The following is a 14,367-nucleotide window of genomic DNA, read 5'->3' as shown; positions in this document are numbered from 1 at the left end:
TGCTTGAACTGCGTATTTGAACTGCTACCCGTGATGTGCGCTACTTTCATAGTTGTTATGTAAGTTCACGTCAACTCAACTGTTTGAACTGCCGTATGATTTTATGAAATGATGTACATTAGAAAACGTCATTTGTTGCCATTTATTATACACATCAATTATATTCATTTTAACGTGAACAAAAAAATGTATTTGCCGTCTTCGTTACGTATAATGTACGTTTAATCATGGAACTATTTTTTAGATCCATGGTTTAATAAATGGCAACTAACAACATTTTCTAAGTACATGTACGGTGTTTCATAAAATAGATGTATTTTTCTTCCAAAATGTTAAGCGATTATTGCTGGATTACAATGCTTTGTCTTAGGTACTACATCCAAACAAGTGATATGAACTTACAGTCATCTCGCCGCCAACTGACACATCATGTGGAAATGGAGAGACGTTGGCTTGAGTCTAGACTACGGATCACAGATACTTATTTATTTCTGTTTTTTACGGATGTTGGATGACAATTATTTATAAAATCAAACTGGAAACATTTTAAAGTCAAGCATTCCATAGTTTATTTCCAAACAGTAAAAATACATCACATAAAAGTAGCCTAGTTCCGTTGCCAGAAAATGCCAATAAAAAAACTAGAGACGTTTCAAAGTGATAGAATTATTCAAAATAGTTTATTTAGAACAACGAAAAATATATAACGTAAACGTAACTGATACATGTATTACAACAAAAATCTAAATAGTCAAAACCTGAAATACACATTACATATTATAAATGCTAATGGAATTTCGATAAGATATATAACATAGACGTAGAGAAATTTATTAGTCGCGATGATAAACGAAAGTAAACGGCGCTGAAAAAAAAACACTAGAGAAATTTATTAGTCAGCATTTAAGTTTATTTTAAAACATGAAAAGTACATAACATAAAGGTAATCGAGTTGCGATGATAAACGAAAGTAAACGGCGCTGAAAAAAAAAACACTAGAGAAATTTATTAGTCAGCATTTAAGTTTATTTTAAAACATGAAAAGTACATAACATAAAGGTAATCGAGTTGCGATGATAAACGAAAGTAAACGGCGCTGAAAAAAAACACTAGAGAAATTTATTAGTCAGCATTTAAGTTTATTTTAAAACATGAAAAGTACATAACATAAAGGTAATCGAGTTGCGATGATAAACGATATGGCCGTAAGAGCAACGCATTATCAAGTCGGCAAGTTCAAATATTAACAGCTAGTACAATGGAAAAATGGTTAAGTGGTGTCACAATTACAACAATTCTGGAGGTATAATGAAACACTTAAACACATCCAACTATTGTTTGATCTGTTGGAGGATCGAACCAGTCCTATGGATAAGATATATTTTACGTCCAGATTTTACGCCACCACCGGCACTTAGAATAAATATTCACGTCTCTGACGTCATACAGACCTGGATTTGAACCTGTCATTTTATTGTGTTTGACCATGGAGGTATCTCTTTTCTACCTCCATGGTTTGACTGTATACCATTGCGCTGCAGACGCTGTAAACATCTCGAAAAGTGTTCTATATGTAAGTTACACAGGGAATGTATCAGGTATGGTTGATCGACGTTCAATATGAAGCCTTCAAATAAACATTACATAAAGGACAAAATAAACTGTGCTTACGGTACTAACATGGTAATTATAATTTAGCGCACTTGATAATTTTAGTTTATGTACGACCATGGAGGTAGAAAAGAGAAGGAGTCCTTCTCTTTTCTACCTCCATGGTACGACGAAATGTCGGCAATTTAGGGAAAAAATGTATGTGCGGTGAACAGAGATATACCATGGAGATTTATATTTTGAAATCCGTACTTGACGTTCAATAAATATTTTGTATATACTCAACGCCTACGAATGTAGTCTGTACCTTAAAGACCGATTAGTCAATCAAATACAAAAAAATGGATTTCCCCGTGGTTAATAAATACGAAGCATAGTCCGATTATCCGTGGCCTTTGTACACCTTCAATAGCAGTGTAATCTTTGTCGGTGTTTTTATAATAAAAGAAACGCAATTTGTCTGTAAAAACATCGGCAGTTATCACCTTGGACAATAGATGTTAATCGGGTCGGTGTGATGCTTGCTGACATACATCCTGTGGGGTCATGTACTTGGCATACACAAAATAATAGCGCTCAAATGTTGCTCAATCTTTATTAAATAGAATAACAGACTAAATCAGACGGGTATGAACAGGACTTTGGTTTTACAATACAATGTACATTGGATGTTCATTTATTTAGCTCCATGATTGAACAATGTGCTTTGCGGTACGACGCAGGTTACTGTCAGAGTGGACTGCCGCTAAAGCTCGTCAAAAACACAACACAACTGAATCTTTATTAAACACAAACAAGAAAAACATTTTCAGTCCGATGCATTCACTCTGAAATCCCTTCAGTACTCTGTAAATAGAAAGACATGTTATTCACTAACTGTCAATTAAGTTTAGTTTATTCAAGACACAATCGCGTCTCCTGGGAGACGGATATGGTTAAAATAACAATTAAATACATTGAATTCCTAGTCTGTAATGTAATAGCTGACTTCTCACTTACTCACATTTTTTTAATAGTACGTGACGCACGAAAACACATTTTCCGTAATCAAAGTGTACGAACGCAATCTGTACTGTAAAAACCGACTTCTGACTTACGTCTATACTGTACTGGCCAACTTCTCACTTTCGTACTTGACACATGAAAACATATTTGTAGTCAATATGTACGAGCGTAGTAAGTACCATGTCCAGTAATGATCGACTTTTCGAGAAAAAAAATGTAAATATGTGTGAACGTAGTATGTACGTAATGACCGACTTCTCCGATGTTTCACTGGCCGACTTCTCCGATGCTCACAGGCCGACTTCTCGCACTGGCCGACTTCTCCGTTGTTTTGCTGGCCGACTTCTCCTGCTGGCCGACTTCTCTTGTTACCTTGGGGACACCTGGCAGAAATGGCGGACTCGTTGTGCAGCGCTGATTTCCCTCCGTATGCAGTGTGTACACTAGATGGCGAACACTTTCTCATTGCAGGTGGGGGTGGCCAAGCTAGAACCGGAGTTCCGAATGCAATAGTAAGTAAAACGCAACAGCATTAATAGTACGTGTATTCATATACAGTGTTGTTTAATATTATTGCAACACAACAGGCCGAGAGAAATGCGACGTGTCCGATCGCTTTTAATTACGGTACGTCGTGTTTCCACGATTCATATTGACGTCTCTAGAATACAGACACATGAGGTAATTTATTCCCATATCAATCTACTTCCTGATTCTTAGTCGCTTCGTTAACCCTGGATTAATGAACATACTGAAAGTGAGAACGCAGACCAGGACTTTCAAGTTCATGTTGCAAGTGTCTTGGAGAAAGGGGGCGTGGTCGTTTAGCCACGTTGCGTCAAGTTGGTGGAGTTCTGATTGACTGGGGCTGCTAAAACAAATCCTTTCGTGCCCATAAAAACGTTTATTTAGAGACGATCACTGTACATGCATGTTACAATATGTGACACTAAATTAGATTAAATTAAATTAGCTGAGCAGTTTAAATTAGAACGTATATAACTATAGGTCATTGAATGTGATCTGCTCAATGTGAATCAAAACAAACATTTCTAAAGATATTTTTTCATGACTGAGCCATCTCGCTTTGCATAAATAATGAATAATCAAACAAAATAGCCCTAGCCATTGACTGCATGCTCTGTTTTCAATCTACAGGTTTAATTAGATTTCTGTCATATTCTGCCTGGTATATATGGTACACATGTTATCTAAAAAGCTAACTCACCTAATATGTAGCAGGCAATGCCTGGCAAGCAGCCGCAGTCAATGACGTAAACATAGAACATCAAAGCGTGTGAACTGAGATTTGAGTTATTAGTTCATGTACAAGTGGAGTGGAATTCAAGATGGTGCCATGCACGATTCATATGTCGCAGCTGATCAAAATAAACCAAAACACTATTCAAAGTTGAACTATTTTCAGTCTGTTGCCACAAAGACATTGCTAATCATTGAACAACACTTTGAAGATGTCTCATTATGAATGAGCTGTCTCACTTCACGTAATTTGTGAAACGGATAAACAAAATGGTGCTGCACAACTACTGGAAGTGCAGTTTTCAAACTCTTAGGGTGTATAGATCTTCCATACTCTTCTATATACACACACATATAGAGTGGGCTTCGCTATAATAAATATGTTTACACATAATATCTGATGACACAAGCAACTCTGAGTGCCGTTTATTAAAAACACTCAATGTAATCATAGAACATTACATCATGTGATATGCAGTCAACATTTAGACTCAAGTGTGTTTGAATATCAGCAGCCGTTGCTCATAATTACTCTAAACTAACATTTAGAGCTAACATACGGCCCATTCCTGTCTGATACAAATTTTAGAAGATATTTTACTGTGAGTTAATTCAAGGAGATATCTCTTCTTTTCTTGTTCTGTTCTGTAGGAAATATTTGAATTTTTAAAATCCACACGTTCATTGACCGCAGTGAGCAAATGCAGATATGACACAGATAAAGGTGAAGATAGGAGTGCTATTATGAATGCTGATGTTCATAGAGTTGGAAATGGCAGTTTTATCATGGTTACGGGCAAAGATGAAATGTGTCAACTCTATGAAATCAACAAAGTAAAAGCTGACAAAGAAAAAACTGACAAAGGTAATAATTCTGACATGTTTTTTTTTTCCCATAAAATATTGGTTACTTGTTGTATCACAGACAAGTAAGCAAGCTGAAGCAGTCAATATTACAGAATACTTTGTGAAAGGCTTAACAGTTTCCAGCCAATAGATATGCATATGCTTTTCCAGTCGTGTGATATTTTCACAATATGCTTATAAAACATTTCACGTAGACCCTTTATAACAGCAACCACAGTGACAAAACTGGATGTATATTTATGGTACATTGTTGACTCTGTGGCTACATGTCCAGTAGATGATGCTCAATTCCTGTCTTCTGAAGAAATACAATGGAGAACTTGTTTACTGAGCTCCCATGTACCATATTTCCTCAATTAAAGTTCATGTACATAAATGTCTGAGGTGTGTTTATGGTTCGAATAAGTCATATTTTAATGATCCTGCTCTTCTAATAGAGCAAATACAGTATTCCCATATAAATGTTTTTTCTCTCTCGAATATCAATAAATTTTTAAAATTAGTTTAGGCACTGTCCACCTGAAATGGGAATTGATTTAATATTCTTTAAATATTTATTTTGTGGTCTTTTTTTAGATTTGAGGAGAAGAAAAGGAAAAGAAGAGGAATCATCATCATCTGAAGAAGAAGAAAATGACAACAAAGCAAAATATGTGATAGAACGATTGAAATCAGTTCAGAGTGATTTTGGTAAACCCGAAAAATATCAAAAAGTAGTGAAGTTTATTAATGACGGCTCAGTGTTTGTTACTGGTGGAGCTGATGGATATATCAGAGTTTGGAAGGTAAGATCTATTATTATGTAGTAGACTAATTACCAGGTATTGAAGAAAATGTTGGATCAGGAACTTTTTTAACAACGAAAATTATTTGACTTCATTTACCGGGTTGTCCTTCTTATACTAGCCAAATTAGTTTATTCTCTCCTTGATGTCCCTATAAAGCCGCTAATTTCTTTCCCAGCTCGGAAAGTGTGCTTTTGCCATACTTTTCACACTTGCTATTTAGTGAAACAGCCAGCAATCTCATGTGCATGTATGATAGATATGAAATGTTATAACCCTTATTCTGCCAACCTAATGTACTTTTACATTGACTTGACCAGATTTTATTTAATTCTCTAGTATCAAACCTTGTCAAAAGAACATGAAATCCAGGCACACAGTAAAGAAATTGATGACTTAGACATTAGTCCAAGTGGGAGTAAGGTAAGTAAATTTATTAAAATTGTATTTGTTATTACCAGTATTATTATTATCACACATCACCATGAGGTATTATGCCATATTTTTTGGGGTTCCAAAAAGAGTACTTGCAACCTACCTTAATAGGAAATGTAGTTTTTAAATATGGAATGATGTTCAATATCTGCTAAATGACATGCATGTTTAAAAACAAACTGCGACTAATCCTTGACTGGATACACCAATGGGAGCTGCATTTAACGTAAAATATATTTAAACAAAATTGAATATTATTATCATCATCATTAGATTGTTTCAGTATCACGGGATTGCAAGGCATTTGTCTGGAACACCAAAGATGGAAGTAAGACCTGTGAGTTAACATGGGATCAAAGTAAACCTGAAAAAGCTTATAGATACAGATCATGCAGGTGAGTTATACTATTGGTGTGGAATCATTAATATGCTTTGAATCATTTCACTGGTCAGTAAGACAGTAAGTGTAGTGCTGAGTTCCAACTCTTTATATTGATATAAGGCTACAGATTGCTGTCTTGATCTAGAAATTTAGTTTCTTAGGATTTGTTAAGAGCTTGGGACCTGATTGATATTACACTCACAATGATATACCAAATATCATGTGGATGACACTCACTGGATTATATTTTTATTGATTCTCTCAAATAACCACATGATTGTGAGATGTTAAAATAATCTATGCATAGTATAGGTGAGTCATTCTTAGTATGCATTTTCACTATGTACTGAAGTCATAGAGACAGCCAATTAGTGGTAACACAAGTAAGGGTGGGTATGGCCCCCAAAACATTAATGGAATGTTTCTAGTTGGTATGTGCAGCAATTTAAAAAAAAAACAGTCGCCCAATACCAGAAACAAATAAATTTGTTTTCAGTCTAACAATTCTTGTTCTTACAAAACAATTTCTTATGACAAAGAGGGCGCTGTCATTAGCATCTGCATACCAACATGCAAGACTACTAGTATGTTGTTGTTCTAAATCATTCAAATTACAATGGGAAAATGAAAAGCAATAAATTAATACTATAAACCTGAATAATGTTTCAGTGGTTAGCAGGTATACCTCTCTTCGGGAGGTTCTGGATTTGATTCCCAGAGCCAACTGTTTATTCAGTAGTACTGGGGTACTGGTATAAATCAGAGTACAGTCTTTCCTGCTTTTCAAACACATGCTATAAGGTTTTGGAGAACGATTTGCACTTGTACTTGTAATTAGCAATACAAAAACAATCTTGAAATTTCGCCAAGCACAAAAATATAAAAATAATTAGTCAATTTTTTCAGAATGTATGTTCCTACTCATAATTCAAACATAGGGAAAACTAAAAGGGTAAAAAGTAAACTGTCATGAGTAATACTACCTCCATTCTATTATTTTTCAGGTTTGGAATTGTGGAAGGAGATAAAAGCAAATCAAAATTGTTCACAATTCATGTTCCTCATGTTAGAGACAAGACAAACACATATTGCTACGTCACTAAATGGGACACACAAAAATTTATACCAGAGAAAACCGTATCCACAGGAACAGATGTCCTCTCAGCATTAGCTGTTAGGTGAGTTGTTTATTCTGATTTCTATTCTAATTTTCTTTTCACTTGCGTCTCTATTTGTCAGTATGTAGGAGACAATTTTCTGTATAGCAAAATTATTTATGAATGGTAGACCAAAATTGTCTACCAGACCTTTAGAAAAATAACCAGCCCTCCATTGAAGATTATTTTAAAATAAACACTACAGTCGTTCACAATCTTTGCATCAGCCATCAGAAGTGAATAGTATTAATCTTTGTCCAATAATATCATTCAGTATAATAACAGGCTATGACATTTTTTTACCAGATCACCAAGCAAGTTTTAATTTGTACCAGCTTGACTGGAAAGGGACATTATTAATATGCATAAGCTCGTGGCTCATTATATATTCTGGAAACTATATCTCGATAACGAAGCCGGGTAAATAAATAGAACCAACTGCATTTCAAACTCGTGTTAAATAAACAACAATCCAAATATGAAATTATCATTTATGTTTTGTATACTGTAGAACATGTTTAAATAGCTACATGCCATTTTAGCAAATTTTACTCCATGCATGAATTAACAGAATCTTAATTTAGCTAAAGTGCCAATAATTTCATTGTGAGAATATACTGTATTTTAAATTAGTGACATTTTGAGTTAGCAAAATTACAGATTAGCTAAATTAGCTAAAATAACATGCTAGCTAAAAAGACATTTATCTTAGGAGAAAAGAGGATAGTGATACAATGTATAATAGTTTAAAAATGATGAGATTAATTTATACAAACTGTTCTAAAATGTACACAATATTAGTAGACTGAAAATGGACAGTGTACTGTATATGATTGAGTCTGAAGAGCATTATTCAAATTATGCTAGTATATTAATGCATTGGTTTGTTTGTTTGTTTAGCCCTGATGGTAATTATGTAGGTCTTGGAACAATGTCAGGTTCAGTTGCTGTGTACATATCATTCAGTTTACAGGTAAGATGCAACTGAGATGCAATGTATTCTGTGTTTTCCTGGTTCTTATACCTGCTATAACAATTTTATGAAAACGAATGATCACTTTCTGAGCATTGCATTGTTTTCTAAGAAAATACAACAGCAAAATAGTGGCAACTTAAGGGGTATTTTTTAGAATTTTGTAACAGCAGTAGTGGTTGAAGGCAGAGTTGTGCATTTGCATCTTGTCCATTCAAGTATTGAGTCTTCCATTGAATTCATACTTGAACCATGGCATCCATAGAATTGAGATTCCCCACACAACAGATTTGATAAAGTTGGCTTTACTATAGTTTATGTTATTTTTAGGTGAATGAATCAGAAGTTGAGGTACAAAAAAAAGACTGAATGCACTTTTTTGATCATTATTAGTCCCCGTTCGGACGCAGTCCGAAAACTGGGACTTATGTTTTGCCCTGTGTGCGTCCGTCCGTCCGTGCGTCCGTGCGTCTGTGCGTCCGTGATCACCTGTATCTCGAACATGCATGGACCGATTAAGTTCAAACTTCACTCATACATCACACATTATATGGGACATATGCACATGCATTTTTTTCATGATCCGATTAACGATAGCCGAATAGCGACCATTTTAAGGCCGAAAATGCATCAAAATCGCACATTTTCACCATTCCGGACCCGGATCTCAGTTATGCATGGACGGATTTTGTTCAAATTTGGTACATACATTAAACATAATAGGACCTTGATGCACGTCATTTTTTTTTTTTTTGGATCGGGTTCGAAATGGCCGACTGGCGGCCATTTTGTTTTAAAGAATTCAGTTCTGGATCCGTATCCGAGACATGTCTGGATTGATCAAGTTCAAACTTCACACACACAAGGTACATCATGTCACAAATATGTATGTGCATTTGTTTCATGATCTCATTAACGATAGCCAAATGGGGGCCGCTTTAAGGCCGAAAATGCATTGAAATCGCACATTTTCACCATTCCGGACCCATATCTCAGTTATGCATGGATGGATTTTGTTCAAATTTGGTACATATATTAAACATAATAGGACCTTGATGCACGTCATTTTTTTTTTTCGGATCAAGTTCGAAATAGCCGACTGGCGGCCATTTTGTTTTAAAGAATTCAGTTCTGGATCCGTATCCGAGACATGTCTGGATTGATCAAGTTCAAACTTCACACACACAAGGTACATCATGTCACAAATATGTATGTGCATTTGTTTCATGATCTCATTAACGATAGCCAAATGGGGGCCGCTTTAAGGCCGAAAATGCATTGAAATCGCACATTTTCACCATTCCGGACCCATATCTCAGTTATGCATGGATGGATTTTGTTCAAATTTGGTACATACATTAAACATAATAGGACCTTGATGCACGTCATTTTTTTTTTTCGGATCAAGTTCGAAATAGCCGACTGGCGGCCATTTTGTTTTAAAGAATTCAGTTCTGGATCCGTATCCGAGACATGTCTGGATTGATCAAGTTCAAACTTCACACACACAAGGTACATCATGTCACAAATATGTATGTGCATTTGTTTCATGATCTCATTAACGATAGCCAAATGGGGGCCGCTTTAAGGCCGAAAATGCATTGAAATCGCACATTTTCACCATTCCGGACCCATATCTCAGTTATGCATGGATGGATTTTGTTCAAATTTGGTACATACATTAAACATAATAGGACCTTGATGCACGTCATTTTTTTTTTTCGGATCAAGTTCGAAATAGCCGACTGGCGGCCATTTTGTTTTAAAGAATTCAGTTCTGGATCCGTATCCGAGACATGTCTGGATTGATCAAGTTCAAACTTCACACACACAAGGTACATCATGTCACAAATATGTATGTGCATTTGTTTCATGATCTCATTAACGATAGCCAAATGGGGGCCGCTTTAAGGCCGAAAATGCATTGAAATCGCACATTTTCACCATTCTGGACCCATATCTCAGTTATGCATGGATGGATTTTGTTCAAATTTGGTACATACATTAAACATAATAGGACCTTGATGCACGTCTTTTTTTTTTTTCGGATCAAGTTCGAAATGGCCGACTGGCGGCCATTTTGTTAAAGAATTCAGTTCTGGATCCGTATCCAAGACATGTCTGGATTGATCAAGTTCAAACTTCACACACACATGGTACATCATGTCACAAATAGATATGTGCATTTGTTTCATGATCTGCTTAACAATAGCGGAATGATGGCCATTTTAAGGCCGAAAATGCATCAAAATCACGTATTTTCACAATTCCAGAACCGGATCTCAGTCATGCATGGATGGATTTTGTTCAGATTTAGCACAATGTGTTGTACATATGCAGGTGCATTTCGGTCATGATCTGCTTTGAATGTATATGTCACTCAAATATGAACGGAACGGGGACGTGTCATTGACAATGACTTGTTATATACACAAAAATTATTAATTTCTTCATTATTTTGTTGCTGTATTGCCTTTGCAGAAGCTGAAATTGGTGAAAGATGTCCATGGTATATTTGTGACTGGTCTTTCCTTTGTACCAATCAGTGAAGGCAATATAGAATTACTTGGAAATCAAGATTGTTCACTGCTCAGCATATCTGCTGATAAGCAGTGTAAAGTATTAAGAGTAAGCAAGCAAAGTAAGTACGGACTACAGAGGCCGCTGCGGTAGATGTACTGTGGAATACTTATTTTCGCTTGGAATTAATTTTCCTTATTTTTGCTGGAGGAATGATTCAGTGTAAATAAAATCCGGCGAATATACGGTACCTTTTTCCCTATATTTTACATTCAACTTGTCAAAAATCAGTGAAAATAAATTCCATACAAAACACTAAAAATGTCTTTTCAATGAAAAGTAATTCCAGCTAAAATAAAGTATTTTACAGTATATTTATTGATGAAACTCCCAAGTTTACAAACATGCAGAATGTCACCAACATTTCATAGTACTAATTTAGCTTTCTCATTCTCACCTTCACGTGATATATTAAAACTCTGCGTACAGTGATTATTCTTTGCTCATTCTATTTCTACTTTGAGGATATAATAATTCATTATGTATTCTGATGTTTACAAATCATAGTGTATCTTATTACTATCTCTGTAATATTAACTGAAAATTGTATTATTAGAAATGCAATAAATTTATAATATTTATTTTGATTTATTTTCAGCCAAATACCATGGACTTGTGATTGTGCTAGGTTTCTTGGCTGTAGTCGTATTATTAATCCTCTTCCTGGACTACATTGGTGTTCCGCTGTAATTGATTTGAAACATTGTAACGCAGAATCCTTTGTTGATATTCATACACACATATAGTCTGATATGTGCATCACCTGCGATAGTATCACAGACGTACATGATTCATTCCATGGTTTGTATTCGGTTCATGAAAATATGGCTCAGGTTTTCATCTTTGATTGTCTTGAGTAAATGTATATTGTACAAATATAGTACATGAATAAGCTGATACGAACCAGCAGATAAAGGTGCAATAGTGAATTGTGTTTCTAGTGAAACCCTAGTTAGACAGCATTTTGATTTCAAAAAAGAAGTATGCCCTCTATGGCCAAAATGATAGCTTTGACATTTTGGGGTCACTAAAATGTAACTTTCAATTGAAATCAGAGGAGAAAAAACAGGTTACGGTTGTTGGTCAAAAATACCATGTATTTCTATGGGCTCTGTGCAAGCTGCTGTGGAACACCAGTTGAAGAGTCAGTGAAAATAGCACAAATTCAATATTGAGATAATCTTGAACAACCAAATTTTATATGTTGCACACAAAGCAGTAATCTGTTCAGGAGAGTTTCAAACAACTAGCCCCAAAGTACAGTTTTCTGACAGTTTTTTCCTTTGTTTTTATCGGTTGTTATTGCCAGGCAGTGAAAATGTCCACCCCAGAGAATCGGTGATAGCAGTATCCAGACATCCTTGTGTAATTACACAGTATTGTTTTTATTGTGATTATTTATTAAATACAAAATTGTGCCTTTCTTTTTTCATTTTACACAAAAAATGTTTTATTTTTAGAAAGCATGAGTAATAATATACTTTATTTATTTAATAAATGTATTCTAATTTTAGGTTAAGTTAATCAGATCTTTTATGTGTGCCATTATGTTCTGGTTTATTTAATCCTTTGACTGCCAGATATTTTTCCCGCTCAAAATTCAGCACGCAAACATTTTCACATTTTCGAAAATTGTCACCGAATTTCATAATCATTTCGGACCATACAGATATTGCTTTTAGTTTTTGATCAAAAAAATTTGTCAATTTTTATCGACTCTTTATGTGGGTAGGAGCAGGCTGTACAAACATATTTTGTAGATGGTGCCAAAAGTTGACAAGGGCGCTCAACAGATTAATACTATTTGAAAACTGCCAGTTTTGCCAATAGATTATTTGTCCAAAATGTATTGGCAGGTAATTTAAGTTTTACTGACGTTTTGTTTTGTTTGTTCCGGATCACAAATTTGCTATATTTAATTCCTTTTCAAATATTTAATTTCTGGAGATGATATCAAGTGTTTTTATGGTTTTATTAGGGTATATACGAGTATCATATTGATTGGTAATGTTATGCATGTCTGATTTTGTAACATAAATTTGTTGCTTTTTATTTAATTCTGTTTTTGGGGTCATCATCACCTAATGACTCCATTATAAACGAGTCTATCGGTGAAGGTTAAAATCCTAAGATAATCTTGTGTATGATATAATCTAAAAATTCAGTTTTAATTTTTGCCTGAAACTTTACGTTACTTAATATATTGATCATGCACAAAGCAATTCAGTGATGGATTGTCCTATTTTGTGGAAGGTTACAAATTTAACAATGATGCTGGAAAAAAAAAACGAATTAGATATTCATGTGTATTTGATATTTATTGTGTTGCAACATTCAAAATGCCGTTGATAACCTTCGCTACATGGATTTGAAGTGGATTGGGTTTGGTAAAACCAACTAAAATGCAATGTATGGTCCTGTTTCTCTGATTTCATGGATTAATTAATTATTACTGTAACTATCAAATGCATGTTCATTAAAGCCCATGTTAAAAATGTTCTCTTAAAATTAGACTTTTATTCCTTTTTTTTTTTTAATTTTGAGATTGAAATTCACACTTTAAGATTCGATGTAAATGGTTCCTGAACATTAATGATATTTCAACATTAAAGTAAAAATTTTTAGATTATTTATTTTTCAGTAACATGACCTTAATGACATTGCACATAATGCTACCATAAATTATGGAATAAAAAGCGTGTTAATGTAATTTTGTAATATAGAACTTCATCAGATTATTTTATGGTGGCCATTTCAGATTAAAGCCTACACCGTGTTTATTCCTCTGATATTCAACGTTTTCCAAATTTTCATATGGAAACATTTATCACTTATTTATTGAAAATAAATAAAAATAAAGAGAATGTTTGCTTATGTCTTTGTTATTACCAGTATGTGACTATAATGAATGCCTCCCATTGAAGAGAGTCAACATTGCATTTGTAACCAGTAACCAGGTTCCTGTATCAACTTTATCAATCTATAGTTCAAATCCTATCTGAGTTGAACACCCAGAACAGGTTAACCCCCAGTCCTGTGCGAGTGTGCTGCAGAAGAAATAGAAAGGCCAAATCCACTGGCCGAGATTCATTCACTAACTGCTTGGGCCTAGTTGAGTCCAGGATAACCCATTGCATTGCCAACATGTTCGCACTAACAGGACTGAACAGAAAAGGTAAGTGCATTTTTGAGTTTACATTATCACAGATTATGTCAGGGAAGGCACACTCACAGCTAGAAGTTGGTACAGAACACTCAGATTCAGTCAATTTGCTTGTATCTGGCTGTGGGTTGGGTTTTTCATGCAAGAAT

General features: G+C 34.8%; 1 protein-coding gene across 1 annotated transcript; it reads left to right on the top strand.

Moving 5' to 3' along the window:
- Positions 1-2,927: 2,927 nt before the first annotated feature.
- Positions 2,928-13,919, top strand: LOC102804698 (guanine nucleotide-exchange factor SEC12-like). Its single transcript, XM_006815011.3, has 9 exons — positions 2,928-3,128; positions 4,528-4,741; positions 5,320-5,528; positions 5,868-5,951; positions 6,237-6,358; positions 7,350-7,523; positions 8,403-8,475; positions 10,957-11,116; positions 11,654-13,919. The coding sequence occupies exons 1-9, from the start codon at positions 3,009-3,011 to the stop codon at positions 11,743-11,745; spliced, it is 1,248 nt and encodes a 415-aa protein (XP_006815074.1). The 5' UTR covers positions 2,928-3,008; the 3' UTR covers positions 11,746-13,919.
- Positions 13,920-14,367: the final 448 nt, after the last annotated feature.

The sequence above is a fragment of the Saccoglossus kowalevskii genome, chromosome 18 (assembly GCF_978046115.1).
Source record: "Saccoglossus kowalevskii chromosome 18, keSacKowa6.1, whole genome shotgun sequence".
NCBI classification, from domain to species: Eukaryota; Metazoa; Hemichordata; class Enteropneusta; family Harrimaniidae; genus Saccoglossus; species Saccoglossus kowalevskii.
Note: the sequence above shows the minus strand (reverse complement) of the source record. Positions and strands in the feature narration are given on the sequence as shown.

Bases quoted from the DNA above. Each gene is read 5' to 3' on its own strand.
- LOC102804698 (XM_006815011.3), top strand. From the start codon at position 3,009: ATGGCGGACTCGTTGTGCAGCGCTGATTTCCCTCCGTATGCAGTGTGT. The intron at 5,529-5,867 runs GTAAGATCTATT...TTAATTCTCTAG, and splicing joins GATATATCAGAGTTTGGAAG to TATCAAACCTTGTCAAAAGA. The intron at 5,952-6,236 runs GTAAGTAAATTT...CATCATCATTAG, and splicing joins TTAGTCCAAGTGGGAGTAAG to ATTGTTTCAGTATCACGGGA.